The sequence below is a fragment of the Brachyhypopomus gauderio genome, chromosome 19, assembly GCF_052324685.1.
Source record: "Brachyhypopomus gauderio isolate BG-103 chromosome 19, BGAUD_0.2, whole genome shotgun sequence".
Classification (NCBI taxonomy): Eukaryota; Metazoa; Chordata; class Actinopteri; order Gymnotiformes; family Hypopomidae; genus Brachyhypopomus; species Brachyhypopomus gauderio.
The window spans coordinates 6,338,903-6,360,663 of NC_135229.1; the positions used below are offsets into that span (position 1 = coordinate 6,338,903).

The window sequence follows — 21,761 nt, forward strand, 5'->3', positions numbered from 1 at the left end:
CGATGAGTAGCAGCTGGAGATCCACTTGGCTCTTAGCCAAACGGCCTGCAGTGGTTTCATTCAAACATGCTGTTCTTTTACACTGGACTCAGTGAGTGGGAGTTATGAACTCCCAGTGTTGGCTGACTGGCTTGTTGGAGCTGTGATGTCCTCCAGTAACACGTAGAGAAACGAAATGACTCATGAAGGTTTTTATGAAGGTGCACTTGGCAGAGTTCTCGACCAGTTTTTTTTTTTTTTTAACACCTCGTATTTGAGCAACCCAGCAAAGGCACTGTGCACAGGAAGGCAGCTCTACCACAAAGTTTCCAAAACATGGTGTCTTGACGTCTTGTAGCCCCAGGGCAAGTTTGGCATGACCTTTTTTCAAGACCTCCCCAGCTGTACACCTCCCCCAGCTCTAGACCTCCCCAGCATCTGCCCTGTGCAGCCCTCACCCTGCATGCTTCCGCAAGCTCCACCTCCACGTGCACTCTCCCTTCTCCTCCCACACTCCTGCCCCCCAGCCTCAGGCCTGAGGGCGTTTGGAACGCGGGTGGGGCGTCGGCTCCTACGAAGCTCCTCCCAGGACCGGCTCAGCCCACACACTCACAGCTGGAGGCCGAGACGGACTCGATGGTCCTCCACGTGGTGGAGGTGTCCATGAAGGAGACGGACTCGTAGCCCGTGGGCCGGCAGCAGGGGTGGGCGCTGACCTTTCGGGCCGTGCGCTTGGGCAGGCTGCCGTTGGCCAGCAGGGCGCGCAGTGCCGCGTCGTAGTTGCCCCGCGCGCCCTGGCACGAACCCACGCAGAACTTGAAGAGCACGATCTCGTCCGAGTCGTAGCCCATGCCCAGGTCGCGCACACGCATCTCCCGCCTCTCCAGCCGGCAGTCCCGGGCACTCTGGCCCGGACTCCCGGACGCCTTCTCTTTCTTCCTCTTCTTCTTCTTATTGCGCGAGCCCGTGGACTGGGCATCGGAGGCCTCAGAGGAGCGCGCCGAGCGCTCCCACCGGGCCGGCCGCTCCTCCTCCACGAGAACGGAAGGTTCTGCTGGAGAGAAAGCAAAAAAGAGGAGATGAGGAGATGTTCCTCTTCTTGGGCATTTACTCAAATACAAAGCTGTAGTTATATATAATTACGTTTTAATTGGGAAGCCCATGTAATGTTATCATAACGGGTCGGTTTTAATAAACTCACCAAACAGGCCATGCCAAGGGGACTGACTCTCTCTGTCCACCATGTCCTCTTCCTGGGGCAGGGTGTCAAAAGGCTGCTCAGACAGCATGGCACTGACTAAACCCACTGCATCCTGGGGGTCTTCTCTAAAACCAGGCCTGTCTCCCACCACTAGGGGCAGCAGAGACACAAGCAGCCAAGCAACCATCTGTAGAAATAAAGAAGGTTCACCGTTTTGGACACCGTGGCAACGTTAGGATGCTGGTATATTTGTACTGCAGGTGCTTAAAAAGACGCAAATCTAATCAATTTATGTCTACCTTCCAGTTTCTCCTTGGAAACGGGGCATCCACAGTCGCCGACATCATGGCGTGCCGACCGGGCCGCGGTGTCCTGCCCCATCTCCCACCTGCCCAGAGAGAACAAGACGAGTTCTGTTACCCCCTCCCGTCACACCAGAGCGCAGGACCATAAACTCGACAAGCGAGACACGGGTGACGTGCTCGCGCGTCTGTGAACAAGAGCGCCGCGTTAAATCACACGCAACAATGGCGTCGGGAACGCGCGCTTATCACCGCCGGCGAGCACGAGGACGGCGGGCACGTCTGCGCGTCGCCAGTGCCGACTTGCCCATGGGACAAAGATACGGTGCGAAAAAAAGGGGCCGCGCGCAGAATAAACAGCCTGAGGGCAAACCCCATCAAAGGCATATTCTTGACTCGGTGTCAGTGTCTTCCAAACCGCAGAGTTGCAGATAAGAGGCCTTGGACCTGCAGGTGTTTATAGACTCGCTGGGTGAAGGGGGTAACATCGGGCCGATTCGTATCGGGACGGGCGAGCGGGGGCGAGCAGGCGGATTCCCCCGCCAGTGGCCTCGCAGAGTCGCAGCAGTGGCCAGTGACTGACGAGGACCGGGCAAAACGTCTGCTAGCCACAATAAATCATGGATAACTCAGCAAATCATGTCGGGATTGCACTCGTGATGATTTTATTTGCTTCCAGACCAGGCGAGATTGACAGAGAAGATGGATCCAGGCCTTTTTACTGGTGCATAAAGAGGATCAGACCGTCATGGATGACAGATGGCAGCAATCAGGTTGATGTTTTACATGTTTCCTGACATATTCAAAAGCGGTGCCACTAAAGCTAAAACAGCTGATCTTAAATCAGTTTTAAATCCTCCTGATAGGGTTTCCTTTCTTTTTTCCCTCCTGCAGTAGCACTAGTCGTGCAGCAGGAGGCAGTGTGATTTCGGGTTACTTCAGTTCTCCTGCGTCTCACCGTCAACACACAAACTGTGTGCAGTTAGTTAGGCTACTGCAACACCATCACAGCAACCTGTTGTATAAAATATTTACTAAAAGGAAAACAATAACCACATGTCTGTTCAGTCATTTGGCACATGGGCAAATTCCAAGAAATGGAGGCAATAGAATTGACAGTCAAACATGAGATAAAGAGCCCGTTAGATTTTATCATCTAAATGGCAAGAGAATTTTCCTGGTTTGGTCAAGAAAAGTTTAGATTATAGAATATTTAAAACAGAAACAAACAACCGAGACTTTTTCATAAAGTGGCAAAGGAAACCTTTGTAGAAAGAGGATTAGAGCATCACTGCTTTAAACGATTCAGATAACAGGACTGTCAAATTAATTTTACTCTCTGATCAAAAGATGATAACATCACTTTAACTCTGTTTACATAGAAAAAAAAAACAGCTGTTGATCCATAGGACGTTTGAAACATAAAGCCTTGCAATGCATGTCTCAGACGGTCACCCACAGTGTACAAAAGTTACTTTGGAAGGAAGATTTTCATGCACCTTGCCTAAAAATGTGAACACAGACCTGTATTTGACTGCTCTGGGACATATTTATGTCGTCTCTGGAGTACCCGTCCAGCAGTTGGACATGATGCCAGAACCAGACTCTAAGAGTGAAATACTTCTATTGCTTCTATAAACACAGACTCTAATGCATTTCTGCTCTTATGTATTGTACACAAGCATGAATCCGTGGAACGGTCCATGTGCCAAAGATTTCACCGAGCTGAACACACTCTAGCAAGCATGTCTACATATAGCCCATTACATAAACAGCCTCGTACAGTTAGAATTGCTCCGATCACCAGTGTTAATAATAGTCAGTACGGGATGTATTCATCTGCTGGTTGCCGCATGTCCTCAGCGAGCAGACGTGCTTCGGGGGAAAGCTCAACGCCGGGGATCTGGCCTTCTGCCAGGTTAAATCATTCCTTACATTGTCAGCTATCTCACAGTGACATCGAAAAACTAACAAACAAACCAAAGAATCTCACAAAACAAAACGTATCAATATGACACACACAGACACGTCTCACACTAAAAAGCGTGGCATGCAAGGCTCTGTTTATACACCCCCCCCCCCCCCCCCCCCCCCTCACATACACACACACACACACAAACACACACACACCTCGTTCTCCTCTCTTTAGGCTCCCTGTAGACTGCGTTCACATGCTGATGAGCTGGCCAAAGGTTACAATGAAAGCAGTTTCAGCTTCCCAAACACACTGCGGGACCCAAGCCGCCGGGGGTCTGCTGGCGGTACGCTTTACGAGACGACAAATCCTCTCGGGCGAAGTGAATTACCGACTGTCTCATCAACACCCACACGAGACGAGAAAGCGTATGGAACGCAGATATCACTTCCTGAATATGAAAACGCTGTCAGACGTTTTGCACATTCTTTGCAATGATAAAACTAGGACACTGTATTTCCTGAGCTGTGTATGGTGTATCGTGTATTACATAGCATTGTATTCAGTTAACCTGAGTTTAATAATTGTGTCTGGTTCTTCTCTGGGTATTGATGACATGTAATTGATTATGTATTTTATATATAAGACAAATATATCATAGTTTTATGTGTGTCTGGATAAAAAGCTGCCATTATGATCTTATGATAAGCTCAGCTAGTGTTAAGCTAACATTTTTACACCATAAATCTTGTCCCTGCTTGTAAGTATGCAGACACAGTGGGAAGTAAATCACCCTATCAGAGGCCTCTCTGGTCTCACGCTTTTTGAACCAAAACCATATGGGTGTGAGGAAGAACACTGGTTTGACGGTCCAGTGTGTAAAATCACAAAAACACACACATACAAAGCAGCAGAAGTCCGAGTGCCCAGCAGCACAGATCAACCTCTTCATTCTCTACTGACCCAGAATTAAGACCCCCCCCCCACAGATCAACCTCTTCATTCTCTACTGACCCAGAATTAAGACCCCCCCACAGATCAACCTCTTCATTCTCTACTGACCCAGAATTAGGACCCCCCCCCCCCACAGATCAACCTCTTCATTCTCTACTGACCCAGAATTAGGACCCCCCCCACACACAGATCAACCTCTTCATTCTCTACTGACCCAGAATTAGGACCCCCCCCCCCCACAGATCAACCTCTTCATTCTCTACTGACCCAGAATTACAGAATAGGACCCCCCCCCACAGATCAACCTCTTCATTCTCTACTGACCCAGAATTAGGACCCCCCCCACACACAGATCAACCTCTTCATTCTCTACTGACCCAGAATTAGGACCCCCCCCCCACAGATCAACCTCTTCATTCTCTACTGACCCAGAATTACAGAATAGGACCCCCCCCCCCCCCCCCCCCCACAGATCAACCTCTTCATTCTCTACTGACCCAGAATTAGGACCCCCCCCCCTCCCCACAGATCAACCTCTTCATTCTCTACTGACCCAGAATTAAGACCCCCCCCACAGATCAACCTCTTCATTCTCTACTGACCCAGAATTAGGACCCCCCCCCCCCCCCCCCCACAGGTCAACCTCTTCATTGTCTACTGACCCAGAATTAGGACACCCCCCCCCCCCACAGATCAACCTCTTCATTCTCTACTAACCCAGAATTAGGACCCCCCCCCCCCCCACAGATCAACCTCTTCATTCTCTACTGACCCAGAATTAGGACCCCCCCCCCCACAGATCAACCTCTTCATTCTCTACTGACCCAGAATTAGGACCCCCCCCCCCCCCCCCCAGCACTACTGATGCCAGTGCAGCTGGCTATGTTTAACCACCTTTTGTGGCGTCTGCGCGAGCTGGTCCCTCTGCTCCTTCCCCATCAGTGCTGCTCTCCCGAGTGCCCGCAGGTGCCCGTTGGGGGCCGGGCAGCCGGGGTCCTGAGGAGCTCCAGAGAGAGAGCAGGGCCGACGGGCCCCTCTGCTGGCGCGCCGTGATTAAAGCCACACTGATTGGCTGGCTCCCGTGCTTCCCTCCGCCCTCGGGCACACGCCTGCCACCTGACGCCGGTCCTCCGTGCGTCTGGACTCAACATGGGAGCACAACCCCAGCACGGGGTCACGGCACGCAAATCAGGGGCAGAGTGCTGATCACCACTGGCTTGGTGGGGTCAGTCACACGTGACGGTTTGCAGGCGCATTAAACAAACAAACAAACAAATAAAGATAATACATTTACGGCTTACCCGACCGGCCAACCAACACTGCAGCCACAGGCGCGATTACCGAGAGGGCTGCGTTCTTTCACTGTCCATTTCAACACAATCCTCCAACACCACCCCCACCCAAACCCCTCCACGCCCCCAACCAAACACCACCGCCACCACTGGACCACGGCCATTAGAGGTGTTTCATGTGCCAGGTCTACCTGTCAGCGATGATGAGGTGTCTCAGAGCAGCTTGAGCGCTCTAAATCAGTGAGTGCAATAAAAGCCACCTGGCGGAGAGAACCGAGCCGCGTGATCGCTGCCAGACATGCTTTTATCCGAGGGTGTGAACTCCAGCCCGTACAGGACAGAGCTGAGTAATATATTTGCCATATCACTGTCTGCTCGTTCCCCAAGTCTATCACTTTCAGCCGTCGACCTGATAGGACAGGGCTTCCCCCGCTGAGGTTCCCCTGCAAAAAAGTAGCAAGCTTGAGACATTTATAACGCTCATCTTTCAAACAGGTTCCTCCCTCCGGTGTGTAAATCACTGATTGACTCAGCTGGGGAGGGGAGGCCAGTGTTTTGAAGGCACGTAGTTTTTTTTGTTTTTTTTACTACCTGCTATAGTGCTCGAATTTTCACCCAATCACAGCTTTGCTGCGACGACGTGAAATCAGAGCATATAATTTAATAATCCCTCACAGCAGAAGGCGGGATCTCATTACTGTCAGACCCCAACCACTTGTCCCAGAAGGCTGCCAGAAAGATGATTCCTGCAAAAGCTGGATTTACCTCTAAATCCAACAGACGCCTATTTCCTGGATTTTCCATGAAAGGAGTAAGCAATATATTATCATATCTTTGAAAGGAAAGTAGAGACAGCCGGCCATAATCTGGTCTGCAAGACTAACAGTGTTCTCTATCCAGACTTACATAGATTGAGCAAAAGACAAGCTAAACACCCTATCCAACACCTAAACTCCTTAACCTACACTTAAACTCCCTACCTACACCTCAACACCCTAACTTACACCTCAACAACCTAACTTACACCTAAACTCCTTAACCTACACCTAAACACCATCCATAAGAAACGCTTTCCCTCAAATGCCTTAATTTATTCCTTTATGTTTCCACCAATCACAAAAGAGCTTTGACACACCACGTCTAACAGCTGTGCCAGTAGGACAGCTGAAGCAGCGGTGTTGTTCCACTAGGGGAGCCTCAGACAAGCTCACTCGTGTCACGTCCCGACACACTAGCACAGCCACAGTGAGCGCAGGCAGCGCAGGCTGCGGCCTGTGGCGAATCAGGGTGGCTTGGAGGACAGACCTCGGTTTTTTGGGGGGTTTTTTTGCCACTCAAAAGCTTCAGCCAGTGTTTGCATTCCACACAGGGCTGCCAACTCACACGCGTGCCTGGATGACCACTTCCTCCGCCGGCTGTAACCAAATGAGCAGCATGGAGGGAGAGGAAGACCACAACACACAGCATACACACACAAACACACACACAGATGGCATATGCACAAACACACATGCACAGATAGGCACGTGCACATACATGCACGCAATCACACACCAGTCTGTATATGAGTGTGTGTGTGTCAGGCTTTGTATGACTCACACATGCACACAAATACACATGAACGCACTGGGACAACAACACAGAACCACTTTTAACAACTTTATTAGACCTACTTACAAGACCAATGTCTGATGACACGCAGATTTATGTTAGCACTAAATCCACCTCCACTCTGCCTCTGTCCGCTCTCATGTCCTGCCTGTCGGATCTTAGATGCTGGATGCACTCAAACTTTCTGCAGTTAAATAAAAACAAAACCGAAGTCCTGCTTGTTGGTTCAAAAACTGTTATTTCAAAATTCACAAATTTTACTCTCAACTTTGATGGCGTGGCAGTGAAATCTTATACAGTGGTGCGCAACCTTGGGGTTCTTTTTGATTCTTCACTCAACTTTGAACCTCGCATGAGGGCATTAGTTAAAAGTTCATTTTCCTCATCTGAGGAACATTGCTCGCTTGCTCCCCGTGCTGTCAGAGAAAGATACTGTAATCCTGGTCCATGCCTTCATCTCGTCTCGTTTAGATTATTGCTATGCACTTTCTCTTGTCCGCCCTAAGAATTCCATACAGTTTCGCCAATATGTTCAGAATTCAGCTGTTCGAATTCTTACACAAAAATCAACTTATATCACACCTATTCTCCATCAGCTTCAGTGGCTACCCATCCCTCTGCGTATACAGATTTAAATCCTGCTCCTAACAAATCCCGCAACATCTCCGCCTCTGTTCATCTTTTCCTCCTTCAAAACTCAGCTTAAAACTCACCTCTTCTCTCAGTATTTTCTCCCTTCCACCAAGTCATTTTGTGTTCTGTTTTGTTTTTCTTCTCATAGGGTTTTTGGAAAGTGTCCTTGGGTACTAGAAAGGAGCTATATAAGTTCATTTGCTTTAGATAAGTGTCCCAAATGAAAACATCTAGTCTAACACACATTTTTACACAAACTTTGACCACTTCATATCTATGTTTCTGTATCGCTGTTTCATTAGACTTTCAAGCCTAAACATTATTTTCATTGTGTGTGTGTGTGTGTGTGTGTGTGTGTTGGGGGTGGGGGGGGGGTGGGGGGGGGATTAAAACGATTTATGTCAAATTATTACAATTATTTTGTCACATGCATCATGTTCACAGACAGAACAGATATTGCAAAAATCCCTCAGACCATCCCTAGCTCTGTATTTGGACATTTTTAGGCCTTGTGAAAGCGTCATACAAAAGATCAAATAGAAGGTAAACTTTGTGTATCCTACACACACACACACACACACACACACAGAAGCAGTTTGACCAGCGGTTTCGTGTAGGGCGTATACATGATTGACCAATTGTGGTGTGGGAGGAGGCGGGACCCATAAAGAATGGCCAGATCAAAGCAAAACAAAAATAACCGCCCAGTGAATAGTTACTGTAGAAAGTAAATGTCAACATCAAACGAAAGCCAAGTCACGGATGTTTAGGCACATTAGAAATCCTGACAGATTTTTGGTTCCAAAAATCTTTTTTTTGGTGCCATGTCTGTTAAAAAGAGGAGTGTAGCCATCCTAGGTTAAAAGTATGGAGAATACTTAAAAATGGAGAATACTCAAAATCAAGAAAATCACTGCTGACTTCTCTCGATTGCAAAGTCATCGCAACACCTGTCACTACACCACCCTGAGGATCGCACTAACAACCTGTGGAATTTAATAAAGAGCTTGAGTGTCTTCCCACACAGAGAAGACACTACCAGGGCGGTTAGAAAGCCATCGCTGAAAGGGCAACTCGTCTTTCTGCCTTCAGACCATAGGTGACCTCGCGGCGCGTAGATCGTAGGTCCACGGAATCCCAGTTCCTCATCCTCACACACAGCGGTGAGTCGTAAAAACTGTGGATCGGTCGTTCAGACCGTATGATTTAGCTACGGCCCTCCTTCGTCCGAGTCCCATCCTGAGCAAACAGTTTTAACTGCCCTCCTCTTCATCGAATTGTCTTTCTTTCGTTTCCTATGATAACCCAAGTGCGGCCACGATTAAATGCTTTTCAGAAGGGAATGACAGAAAGGGAACACTTGGGTGAGCAAGTCCTTAAATGGGAATAAATTGAGGGGGAGAGAGAGGGGCAACGGAGAAGATAGTATTTCACTCCAGAGGTTTCGTCTGAATGGTTACAGAGACTTTGAAAGGAAGAAAGGCTGAAGGCAAGACAGATAGAAAAAGAAATAGAAAATGACAGAGGAAAGGACTCCAAAAGAAGTTATCACACATATTCAAGGACCTACCGAAAAACAACATGCTCTTTGGTTTGTCACAACAGCCAACAGAAACCCAACATGCAGTTCTTTCAAACCACAAGATAATCCATCCACCAAAAATGTGCAGAAAGGCAGTTTGAACATGCGGTCTAGCAGATTTCAACATTTTCTCCAGGACCAGTACAGTCCTCACATACAGTGTCTTTATTTTACAGCAGTCAGGTAATGACTTCAATCGGGTCTCGGGGCACCCCATTCACACACAGCCCCATACTGTAGGTTATGTCTCATTTGTTCAAATTAAGCTCAGGGTGGTGGGGGGGGGGGGGGGGGGGGGGGGGGAGGGTAGGTGGAAGGCAGCCATTAGTGAGTCTGGATGAACAAACGACATTCAAAGCGTTTCCATGTCACCCCAGTTCAGCCCCAGACGGCCTTCAAGTAATGACCTGGCCGGCCCTTTCAAGGGACCGACGGCACTATGATTAATGCATCTGACCCGGCAATTGCAGAAGAATACAGCTTATTGTATTAAAGCACCGCTTCCAGCAACAAACACTGGCGTACAATAAGCCTACTTAACATTCTTTAGCAGAAAAAAAAAGAAAAAAAAGGAGGGGAAAAGTTTTAGTGGGAGATGATTCGATAAAGAGAAAAGTCAATATCCTTCATCGGTTCGGCCCACATCTGTAACGATCTGAAGGGGTGTGCAGCAGGACCTGGGTAAAGATCGGAGCAGCCGTGATCGCACAGCCGAACCCAATACGACCCTGTTCGCCTTTTGAATGGTTTTTTCTCATTCCCGGAGAGCAGTAAAAGGAGCTTGGCTGGATTTTGCGCGATAGGTGGAGGGGCGGCGACGGTGCGGCCCTCTGAGGCGCCGCTGCTTGAGCGGTCCCGGGGTCGGCCTGCCCCGGGCCATCCACGCCGTGCTCTTACCCTGCCTGCAGCCTGTGCCCCAATCAGGGCAAATTACGCGGCAGTGTCAGAGGCTAAGCTTACTTGGACAATTACTTGGCCAAAACTCGGCTGGAGCGCCAATTATGCCGCGTTCCGAATTCGGCAACGGAATGGCAAAAGAATGAGAGAGGAGGCGGGGAGATGTGCAGGAATATATCAACAGGAATGAGTCAATCTCTCTCTCTCTCTCTCTCTCTCTCTCTACCTCTCTCTCTCTCTCTCTCTCTCTCTCTCTCTCTCTCTCTCTCTCTACAAGGGGGAGGAAGTCAATTTCAACTTTTTAAGCAGAACATCTGTTCCACCAGTTTCCTCCCTGAAAAAAGCTCAGCTCTAACCGTTCGTGTGATACAGCACCAATAGGCCGGCGAGGAGGGTAAAGTCACTCTTGCTGCCTTACAGGCATGTTTCGCACAGACTGCCCAGCAGGATCAAAGCATGGGAGACCAGCACATCTATGTTTCCTTTGCCAACTCAGGGAGGCGCCTGTTGGCTCAAGGGCACGAACGCTGACCTTTCACTGAGGTCGGAGCCTAGGTCAACTAAAACCAAACCGCATGCTCTTTAAGGAAGGGTTACAGGAGACTGTGAGTCAGATTTCTTCTCTCGCACCCGCTCACAGCCAGTTTTCCCTTTCAGCCACGGATGTAACTGCTAACTGTCCACACAGGCAGACGCCAGTGTAGATGGCATGCCTTTTCAAATTACTTATAACTAAATTTTCTGACTGTAAAGGCAACACATATGAGTGTAAGTACTCATCTAGAATGTGGGACAAATTTTGAGAATTTCAGGAAATTGATCCCACAATGATACATTTATAGCGATTACTGAGTAAAGCCCAGATGGTACCAATATTTGTGCACATCTTTACACCCACAGACACACACACACACACTCACCACTTTTCTCACATGTCCTTTCACCACAACAAGCCAATTAAACAACACTGCCTCTGACAGGTTTATGTGCTCTGATCACACACTACAAGTCAAGTCTCTCAGTCTTAGGAGTGTTCTCCCTCCAAAGCTTGTCTTTTCCTATTAAAATTCTTTACTTCAACTTGAAGATGTTCTTCTGAACACAAGATGAAAAACATTTGTGTGCTGGTGTCCACCATGCAACGTTCAGCAATAAATCCCAGTAGAGGTGTGAGACAGGGCTGTCAGAGACAAACACACAAGTGCTTCTCTACCGCAAAGAAATTCAGGTGGAGATAGGTGCTGTTACTATGCAACATCCACACAATGAAACCCCATATCAGCCGCTGGAAGAACGACAGAGAAACACGCTTGATTTCCAGACAAGAACACACATGGACATGGACGTCCTGAAGGTGGTCCTGGCGGTTGGGACATTGACTTTGCTCTCCTGGACCTCTGTGAAACCACCATCACCCAGATTCAGACGCGTAGGTGGGAAAGCGTGGTGCACAGTTGTGCATTCTCAACGGGCCGTTACAGCGAACACACGCACACATTTGAGTGAACAGTTCTGCAGTCTACTGTGAACACACGCACACATTTGAGTGAACAGTTCTGTAGTTTACAGCGAACACACGCACACATTTGAGTGAACAGTTCTGCAGTCTACAGTGAACACACACACACATTTGAGTGAACAGTTCTGTAGTTTACTGTGAACACACACACACATTTGAGTTTGATGTGTTCAGCTCATCCTTTCTAACAAGATTTTTGGTTTATGAACATATGAATAATCATAAATATTATACCAAAATGAATAAAGGACAAGCCAGCAATAAGCTGAATATAATATTCAAAATATGAAAAATTAAGACTGTATAAGATATTTTTTCTAGTAAGGGTCAATGTTTTAGTATTTACAATACAATTATTTGGTTTATCAATGCAGAAAGTGATCAGTCGAACAATTTTAAACTTACTCATAACCATATTGAACAACCTGTCCGCTCTCAGTAATCTCTTCATGTCCAAATGATACATCGCGTGGGTTCAAAATTATACCAGTTTTTACATGTTTTCTTTTTTACTTTCTTGGGCAAACCAAATAGCTTAGAAGTGTGAGGGTAATATTAATCAGACCTCTAGCACTTGTTCAACATTATCCAGTAGAGTGGCAAATACTGAACACATAGGCCAAATCACCAAATCCCTTCACGCGCTTCTTGGTGTGCGCGTGGGGAAAACTTGAATTTAATCGTAGACTTACACAGGTACTGTACCCTCACATACCCCAACATTTCGCACAAGGCAAATATTAAATGTCGACTCACACACAAATAATCGAATTCAGATAAATAGCAATAACCTAAACGAAATACATTTACATTAAGGAACATTAATGAAACTACGGAATTAAAAGAAATGTAAGCGCGTTACCGAATCTCCCGTGCGCGCTGGTTAACCCCGTGTGCGCGAATTCCTTATAGCCTCGCGATCCTCGTCGGTATCTTGGCATGTCTTGGAGGTAAAAGTCCGTACGCTCACCTTGAAAGGAGCATAATTTTCAAGCAATTATATTTGTGAAGGGCAGGCTATGCTCTGCGCTTAAGCAAGAGCCAAACTCTTCTAAGCCTTTAAAGTGTAGTAACAGTGGGAAGCGCCTCCCTCCGTGGACATGCCTCTCCGGTTCGGCTATCCCATTTCAGATAGCATCCAATTAAACATGATACTAATAACAACAAGAATATAAAAATAAAAACTAATGATAATAATGATTTAGTTATGATAGTAATGATTTAGTTCTATTGGCCTCGAAGATACAGTCAGGCTATTTAGTTATGATTAAAAATACGGCTACATTCGAGCTCATTAACCCCTAATTAAACCGTGTCACTGTGAATCGAGGCAGGTGGAATTATTATCTGATCATTCAAAATCCAAAATCAATTCTTTAAAAGGCTGCTGTAGCTGAGGCCATGCTCCCCCTGACCAATAGTTTGAAGTGAGACAGACGTGAAGAATTACTGACAAATTAAATTAATACAAAATAATGTTCCAAAAGATATTTCCCGTTTGAAAAACACGTCAAATGCTAAAAGCACATCATCCATCCCCCCACAAGTTCTCCCATTATGCCTCACAGTTTAAGCAGGACATTGCTGTCTGGGATTTCTCTCCCTGGAATAGGAGTTTATCCGATGATGTCTGATTTGTCCATGGAGTCTGGCAAGGTCTGTGTTAGGACATGCGCTCCCACTTCACCCACCAGACGGCTCTTTCCTTCATTATCTTTTTTTTTTACTGATGTACACATTTAAAACTCCCATCGTAGCTGTGGTTCAGTGTAGCAAAATGTTCCTGGTGTCAGGAATATTTATGTGTACATCGCAGAACTCTGCAGAGTTCGTGGGAGGGAAGGAAGTTCTAGAACTGAGCTCGTGTTAAGCTTCCAGAACCATTACGCTGATGCCCCTGAACGCCTTTGAACATTCACTAAGCAAATTCACTGTTCAGCTCCATCAGCTAAGAATGTAGAACATAACCACCACCTTTACCACACCTCACCTCCGCAGACATATGCACACTTCATTTTAAAATGTCTTGAGGAATGTGTGGACTGATTGATTAACCATAATAAACGGAGGGATCCTTTTTACAATTGATGATATAGGTTAGGGTCTCCAATATTTCCTTGTTTCATTAGACATACACTATACGTACACTATACACACAGCTATCTGTCACGTTGACCGGATCTTTGAGTAACGATCTGGAGTGGTAACAAAACCTGGTGAAACTCCAGACTTTTCGAAACATGCTTCCCAAAGAGATGTTTAAAAAATGAATCGGGGTGAGTGCGGCGACCTCTCAGGAACAGAAGTTCAGTGCTCATGAATTATCCCACGCCTACTGTTTGTCATGGGGAAATGGTGTTAGTTGCAGTTTGACTGTTTGAATTGGTCATTTGATCCATGTGGTCATTCTACTCTAAGTAAACCACTTTAATTTCTTAGAAAAATCTCCAAATTGACTTGGTATGTTGAAAGTGGGGAATGGGCTGTTGAGGGCTCATAACCCCCCATATCCCATAATCCTCCTCTGTAGCACCCTTGAAAAACACAGGGACAACTCAATGGCCCGAGAAAGTACCAGTTCACCACTTCCAATCATGTTTATAATAATTCCGTGTTAAAACAGGCTGACAAGTCACACAAATCCAACACTCACACAACCAGTGTCTGTACGTTTGAAATCGAATTCGGTTGTTCCTGATTGTCACATTAATCAAAGTGATGGCAGTATCACCAGATCAGTAGGATTCCCCATAATCCTTCAGGACATTCGATTTCCATGACACATGGTGTAAACATCACTCTTAAAAGCATCACACCTCTGCGGCCTGTGCACAGTTACACCTCTTACGTTGCTCATACACACCTTTCTTTAATTAGTTCTATTTGTATTTCTCTCCATAAGTAGGTCAGCATTCTCACATTATGTGTTATGATGTGCTATGTCACTTGGTCACCGGTAAATGGAGGATTCCACTGAAACCTGTCTTTCTCTGGTTATGAGAAACAACTATACCTACCCCAGCCTCCGTCACCACCCCTAACTCATCTCCCCCCTCCACCCACAAACATGCACTCACTGCGTGGCACGCCTTCCACTGCAAACAGCAGGATCAGAGCACAAAGCCTGGGCAAACACGGCCTCGCTCTCCTCTTCTAAACAAGAGAAACAGGCAGACAAATGCCGGGTGGCTCCCCAGGGCCCTATTAATAGAGTGGGCCAACAATGCATGCAGCTGAACGCAAGATGAAAGAATGCACATCAAGTCTCATGGCAGGTGGCCGTGGGTGGAGGAAACAGTAGTAAAGAGGAGTGCGAGTTTTCTCTTCGGCCGAGATAGCGATCTGCCTCCTCCTCAGGTAAAACCCTGCAGGGACTCAGCAGCTAGCCATTCAGGTTTGATCAGATAACGCTGCTGAATATTTGCACCCTGAGGATTTCCAAACAAGTTTTTTTAGAGGCACCACAGCATGTCTTTTCCAAGGGCTTTCTCCAGCAACCATCTGCTGCCGAATGCAATCCAGGTATTTTCCCACTGAGCGTTCACACAGCGAAGGGAGCGCGAAACGGCGCGATTTGCAGCCCAAATCAGTTTGTTCATACACGGAACACAGGAATGGCAGCATCAGGTGTAACCCAAGTGTGAAAACCGTGCGACGTGTCATGACAACAGTGATTAGCAGGGAGGGATGTGTTGCTGGAAGCAGGCGCTGCAAATATTTCTGTCGCGGCAAAGCCCGTGAACGAGGAAGCAGTCTGAAACCCAGCTGCTGACACGACTCTTCATAAGAAGAGGTCAAAGTGACATCTACTCTCACATAACACCCGGCTGTTGTCTTCAGCGATAATCAGGCTCTTATCGAGCAGATTTGAAGATGACTGCAATCTCTGCATAGCCACGGAGCACAGTTAGAAGCAATTATACCAGGACATATACAACAGACACTTTTTGGCAAGAATGCTGCCACCACTATCTATGCTCCTGGTAGGTGTCCAATGTCTAATGTCTTCTTAAACATATTGATAGATCAGTCTCTGCAAGATTGAGATGCAAATCGAGCAATGTTTCATTTAAGGAAACGTTATCCTCTCTGGACCTAATCCAGAGCGGACACACTGTGTGCGTAGCGAGAAATCAGGATATGCCAAGCAGAACTTCCCATACACTGACGGGAATCAACCTGCTTCAAAATAACTCAACATGAATATGAAACAAATCGAAAGGACGGGTGTGCATCTTTGTAAAACGTTTGTTAGCAATCCAGCTTTACCAAATGTTAGGAAAATTATTAGCTGCAGTTTACATAGAGTTGCAGTCAGACACAGATACAACAGATAGAAGTGACACACCTTAAGTTTGTTTGTAGTTCATGGCCTTGTTTGAACGTGCTGTACCCAGTGAGCATTCAGAAATTTGAGCAAAACTAACGTTCTTGGTTTCGTATCATATCTACGGCTAGAAGTTTATTCACCATCTAAAACAAATACTACAACACGCTTGCAAAGAGGAGCCGACGTGTTAATGTAGCGCCTAGAATTCCTGAGTCTTAGCGGGAGGGGGGGGGCGTGTGTATCCAGATGTGAAGGTCTTAAGTGGGAAAGTGTTTCCTGTGCTTCATATGTCTTGCTTGTCCTTCCCGTCCTCTCGCGGTCTCCTCTTTGCGCCTTTACTTCAGGGGCTCGGACAAACACACCTCGCATCTTTTTCAGTTTGCCTTCATCTTCTTTTGTAGTTCTCAGGAGCACCGTGGAAAATGAGGGGAAAATTCAGACCGAAAAAAAAAGACCTCTAAGAAGATCAAACATCTCACTTCACTGGAGCATTTGATGTTGTTTTGCAACCAGCATAGTAAACGAAGAGTGAAGCAGTATCAGTTCAACGGTGGGGTCAAATCTGGGTGATGGGATGAAGGTTCTGGTGAAGTTGAACTGCCTTTTGAGGGAATTGTCTCCTTCTCTGTAACCAACGCAATTGCTTCCCATTGATTTAAACCTTGCGGTTGGTTGAGGTCTAGACCATGGCAGGATAATTAAAAAAACACTGGCACTGTTTTGAAAGAGGACACCATCTCTCACACACTCGTTTGTATACTTCAGAGCTGTCATGCCGACGTGGTGGAGGACATTTTCAAGTCTGCGTGTCCCATTCAACCATCAGGTTTGGTTTTAAATCAAACAGGAAGTGGTCTTGTCCGTTTTTAACCCTTGCACCATTTCTGAGAGTAGAGCTACTACGATCTCATACCAACAGGTTGTGACAGGTTACTTAAACAGGGCTTAAATGTTTGACGCAACATATACCACAAGCGTACAATTCAGTCCCTGCCACAGCGGGATGCATGTCGTTTGAGATTGTTTCACAGAAAAATCTGAATTTCTCCCACCGATCTGAGTTTATTGGAAGGGGAAGTTTCAACCAGAGGGCCTTGAGGAGCATTCTCTAACTGACAGGGGAGAGGGCGTTTTGGATATGTGTCAGTACAAATAAAAGCATCACAGGAGGCTATGAGGAACAGCCTCGGGATGGCCCGGAGTCGTTACGAAGCCTGTCAGTAGACCGTAACATCCTCCAATGAGCCGCAGGAGTGCGCCAATATAATATGAGGAGCCCTAACGGCAGAATGGAAAAGGTCATATCACTGGCATTTTTAACAGCAGGACAGACAGTCCCATCAGTCCTTTTAAGGGACTCGGGGTCAGCAGCTCAGAGTGCAGTTAACACATCTGTTCTCCGATCCATACAGGCCTTGTGCTCATACCTTCAGAGACTTATGGGACCACTACAGTGAAACTAGATCCTCACTAAAATTCAACATGAGCTATAGAAAGTAAATAAAGAGACAGACAGACAGACAAACACACACACACAAAGCATTTGCCTTATTTCACATTTCGTACAGACTGCCTCTACAGGTAAGCCAGGTTTCGATAGGTTTTACATCCGATATTGATTAATAGTACATTTTTATACCATTTGTCTGAAATGAAGTCTGCACATATTCTGCAGCACCTTAAGTGGCAATGAAGTGTCTGTGATCCCTACCACAGACACCAGTTCACCTTGATACGTGTGGTGTGTGCGGTCTCTCTTCTCCATGTAATGATCAAGGGAAGCCTCACCCCGAGACCAGTGAAACAATTTAAACCACAAGGAGAGTACAGGGCCCGTCTGCAATGGAGTGGCCAATATTAGGCCACAGGTTTGACAACTGAACCACGTTTGAGCTTCTGACAACCTTAGTATTAAATACAGAATTACAGTTTCATGTGATCTAATTGATATGAAAGCAACTGCAGCTAACACAAACGTCATTTTACATTCATCATAAAATTATCTACAGTATAACCAATCACTGAATGTGAATTTTATGGACACTAACATCATACAGCATATAATACATACAATCATAGCACTACTTCAAAACAAAACCTTTCTCTAATGTGAAACATCAAGAAATGAAAGAAAAGCGACGGAAGTAACTAGAACGCGTCGCGAATGTTGTCTAGCGTTGCGTCGTTGGCGCATCTTCAATGAGCGCTATTTTTACTTGGCGCAAAACTGCGCATCTGTAAACTCTGTTCATGCCAATAATCCTTATGGCCAGGAAAAAATACAGAGGACTTTTATTTTTATTATCTTAACTTAAAAAATATTGCAAAATCGATAACCTTCTTGGTCATGCTCAGTTTTCAAACATCAATTCATGTTGATCTTGCTAATTTGCGTAATGTCCCAGGATTCCTTCAATGTAAAAATCTAGCAACTGCAGTTGTCTTATTTAAAATATGAGTCAATAGTTGATGTTGCGTTTTTTGCAGCCTGTTGTTTAAGGACGGCATGAAACGCAAAAAGAATAAAAATCATGTTAAGGTGCAGAAGAAAACACGAATGCAAGAGAAAAAAGCAACATGTTTGCATAACGTATTAATAATATCGACCCCAGGTAAAACTAAAATGGCGTGATAACTTTACATGTAGGCCTACTTCGAGATTAAAGCAGCATTTGTGTCGATACAACTATAATGGAACACATTTTAGAGACAGTTTGTCTCTAGGCTAAAGGTGTAAAATGAACCTTTCCCATAGTTTTAAAATGCAAAAGAAAAAAATTCCCCTTAAAAATCTAACTTAATGCTTGACAAGAAACATCTGAGTTAAAGATGGCTACAGAATGATGGTGAAGAGAGGAGAAATGTGGTTAACATGGCCAGAAGCACACCTCCAATCTCAGCAAGCAAAACACTGTATGCATGCAAGATACACAAGATTCTCAATTTCAAGCTACATAAAAACACAAGAGACAATAAAACCATTGTCAGTTGTTATTTATTTGTCTTTTCTTTTTTTAAACACAATTTGAAAGCTGACAATCCCACCTATCTGAGAACAGACACAGGAGTCGGGCAGGACCAGACGTATTCCAGTCTACAGATGAACTTGCTGTTGTTTCGACAGGTCACTACGGCTGCAGCACGTTCAGGAATCGACAACGCAACTCCACGTCCTTCTAGCAACCCAGAGTCCTGTTCGCTGGTGTGCCAAAGGTACTGACCTCATGCTTTGTCCACGAGACAGCACGAGACTGGACAAATGTCTCAGGCATCACCGTAGTAATGAACGAGTCCTGGACTCACAACACTTTTTAAATGAGAAGAAACCACCGGGCGCAAGATCGTACCCACTTTCCAACCAGCGTGGACAGACAGGCAAACACGGATCAGGAAGCACTTCAAAGTACTACATTACTGCATACATGTCTTTGGCATGAGATTCGGATACTTTGTATCCAGATTTGCACAGACCTTCAAACATAAATAAATATCACGTTAGCTTGGCTGGACAAACCTGGTTTGTCCAACCATTTTCAACTCCACATGCTTTTCATGGCAGTACAGGTTTCAAACTGAAAGATGGAACAAAGAGACATTTGGGGATGGTCAGACTCGGCTTGGATCATTACACCCAATTTGTAAATTCACCTTAAAATGGTAACACATTTATTATGTCACTAAAGATATTTATATATATATTTATATATAAAGGAAAATTAACACTTCTTGACTTCTTTAATTAAAATAATCCTTCCATTTAAATGAAAATGGTAATGCTGCTTAGTGATACTGTATGGAATAAATGCACCAATTTTGGTTTTTCAGTCATATTTCTGGCCTCACATGATAACCAACTTGTGGTATAATGAAGGGGACTGTTAGAGTGGGCAAAGTGTCCAGCAGGCTGGGTAAGTCTGGCTGTGTTAGCCTGTCTGACATAATGAACTACAATTCCCATCTTCAGCTTGACATTGAAAAGGACCAGTCAGAATCTCCATAGAAATTCTTACAAATAGAGCGTCATTCTCAGAAAACATACAAAACCAGAACTGTTTGGAAAGCAACCTTGCAAAGCTGGTAATGTATAAAAAAGGTAATCCTTGGTCTTCCCAGGCCTTCATGTGCTTGGGTTCATTCAGAGACACAGAGACAGAACACGGTGTGGCAGCTTACCTCAACAAAGCGTGATCTTTGCAAGGCTGGTCTCACTACTTAATATGATTTGAAGAGAGAGTACACAACATGAGATATTACAACAAGGGAAGAAAAGGCTAGGAAAGAAACTAACAAGACAGAATTAAGACACGTCCCTCATTGAAGAGAGACAACTTCCAAAATCCAGTTAAGGCCTACAATAATGTTCCAAAATAAATAACTTAAAAGAACGGACTTTCATTCCTTGGAAAGACAAAAAAACTACAATACTCTTGTCTCATGATGGAGAGATGGGGGAGGGAGGGGCCTTCGCAGCTCAGAGGAGAGGATTTACACGAAGGCCGTGATTGGACCTTGAGACGGCAGGGGCAGGACATGCCTGGAGCAGCCCGGAACCATCCAAAACAGCCCGGAACCACAGAGAGTGACATGGAACCACCCAGATGGAGAAGCTGCCGTGAAGGCAGAACCGGGTTTGGGTTGGGAGGGGCGATTTGGTAAGTTGATAAAATACACCATAAAAGCTCTGATATTTACACAGTGAATACATTCATGCTGTGGAGGAGGGCGGAGACCTCCTCCTCTGGAAGAGGTACATTTGGCACAATCAGTCGAGCTACTGTCCCGCAGCGCCGAATACGTTTGCCGCCCGGCGCGTCTCCGAGGGCGTTCGCGTCGTGGAGCTGTGGGGCGAGGACGAAAAACGCGTTGGGAGATCCGCACTCTCCCGAGACGTTTCAGAACACATCAGACTCCCCCGAGTGTGCCGCTCAGAGGACGTCTCTCCGTCAGAAGGCACGTACGCGTATCCCGCTGAGGCGTTAATGCCCCACCCGCCGCAGCCTAACGCCCCGATGCCCTCCACTCCTTGGACTGCATTTCCCAGCATCCCCCGTGTCGCGTGCTCCAGGGAAAGGCACACACCTTGGCCGAGTTAGATCCCCCCTGTCAGGTCAGTAATGACTCTGGCCTTGACCAGCTTCCGGAGAAACTCCTTCTCCTTCGAGATGTTGTGAGTCCATGACTGCAGGGATATATATATATATATGAGAGAGAGAGAGAGAGAGAGAGAGAGAGAGAGAGAGAGAGAGAGAGAGAGAGAGAGAGAGAGAGAGAGAGAGAGAGAGAGAGGGGGGGGGGGGGGAGAAAGAGAGAACAGGTCTTATTCAGTCATACAAGCACTAAATCAAATGAGGCCTGTTTCTGTTTGTATGAAGTCTAGAGTGATTCATATTGCTCCAAGTCATAACCAATACAGGCTCATAATTTACCCATTGCCCAAAACCACCTCATTATGCATTATGTGAAATTACATACCAATTAATATTAAACACAAAGAACCCCAGACATTTGTATAAAGAGGTATATCAAATCTCAGTTTAAAACTGAAG

At 46.0% G+C, this 21,761-nt stretch overlaps 2 protein-coding genes and 1 long non-coding RNA gene across 5 annotated transcripts in view; 1 reads left to right on the forward strand and 2 right to left on the reverse strand.

Moving 5' to 3' along the window:
• Nucleotides 1-203: 203 nt before the first annotated feature.
• Nucleotides 204-12,941, reverse strand: artnb (artemin b). Of its 3 annotated transcripts, none has more exons than XM_076982057.1 (4): nt 12,748-12,941; nt 1,480-1,568; nt 1,181-1,367; nt 204-1,033 (listed from the first exon to the last, which is right to left on the reverse strand). In XM_076982057.1, exons 1-4 carry the CDS (start codon nt 12,824-12,826, stop codon nt 576-578), a joined length of 813 nt encoding a protein of 270 aa, XP_076838172.1. In that variant the 5' UTR covers nt 12,827-12,941; the 3' UTR covers nt 204-575. The 3 variants fall into 3 exon arrangements, with proteins under 3 accessions (XP_076838172.1, XP_076838173.1, XP_076838174.1); XM_076982058.1 differs by having other exon boundaries at nt 204-1,030; nt 12,748-12,940; XM_076982059.1 differs by lacking the exon at nt 12,748-12,941 and adding an exon at nt 3,613-4,386.
• LOC143483236 (uncharacterized) lies at nt 1,410-7,189 on the forward strand. Its single transcript, XR_013122446.1, has 2 exons — nt 1,410-2,255; nt 7,013-7,189. It is a non-coding gene; the product is annotated as an uncharacterized LOC143483236 (long non-coding RNA).
• Nucleotides 12,942-19,194: 6,253 nt separating the features above from the next.
• Nucleotides 19,195-21,761, reverse strand: part of st3gal3b (ST3 beta-galactoside alpha-2,3-sialyltransferase 3b) — a 50,126-nt gene continuing 47,559 nt past the window's right edge. Inside the window, 1 exon segment of the mRNA XM_076981476.1 lies at nt 19,195-21,394. Coding sequence (XP_076837591.1) covers nt 21,305-21,394 — 90 coding nt within the window. The 3' untranslated portion in view covers nt 19,195-21,304.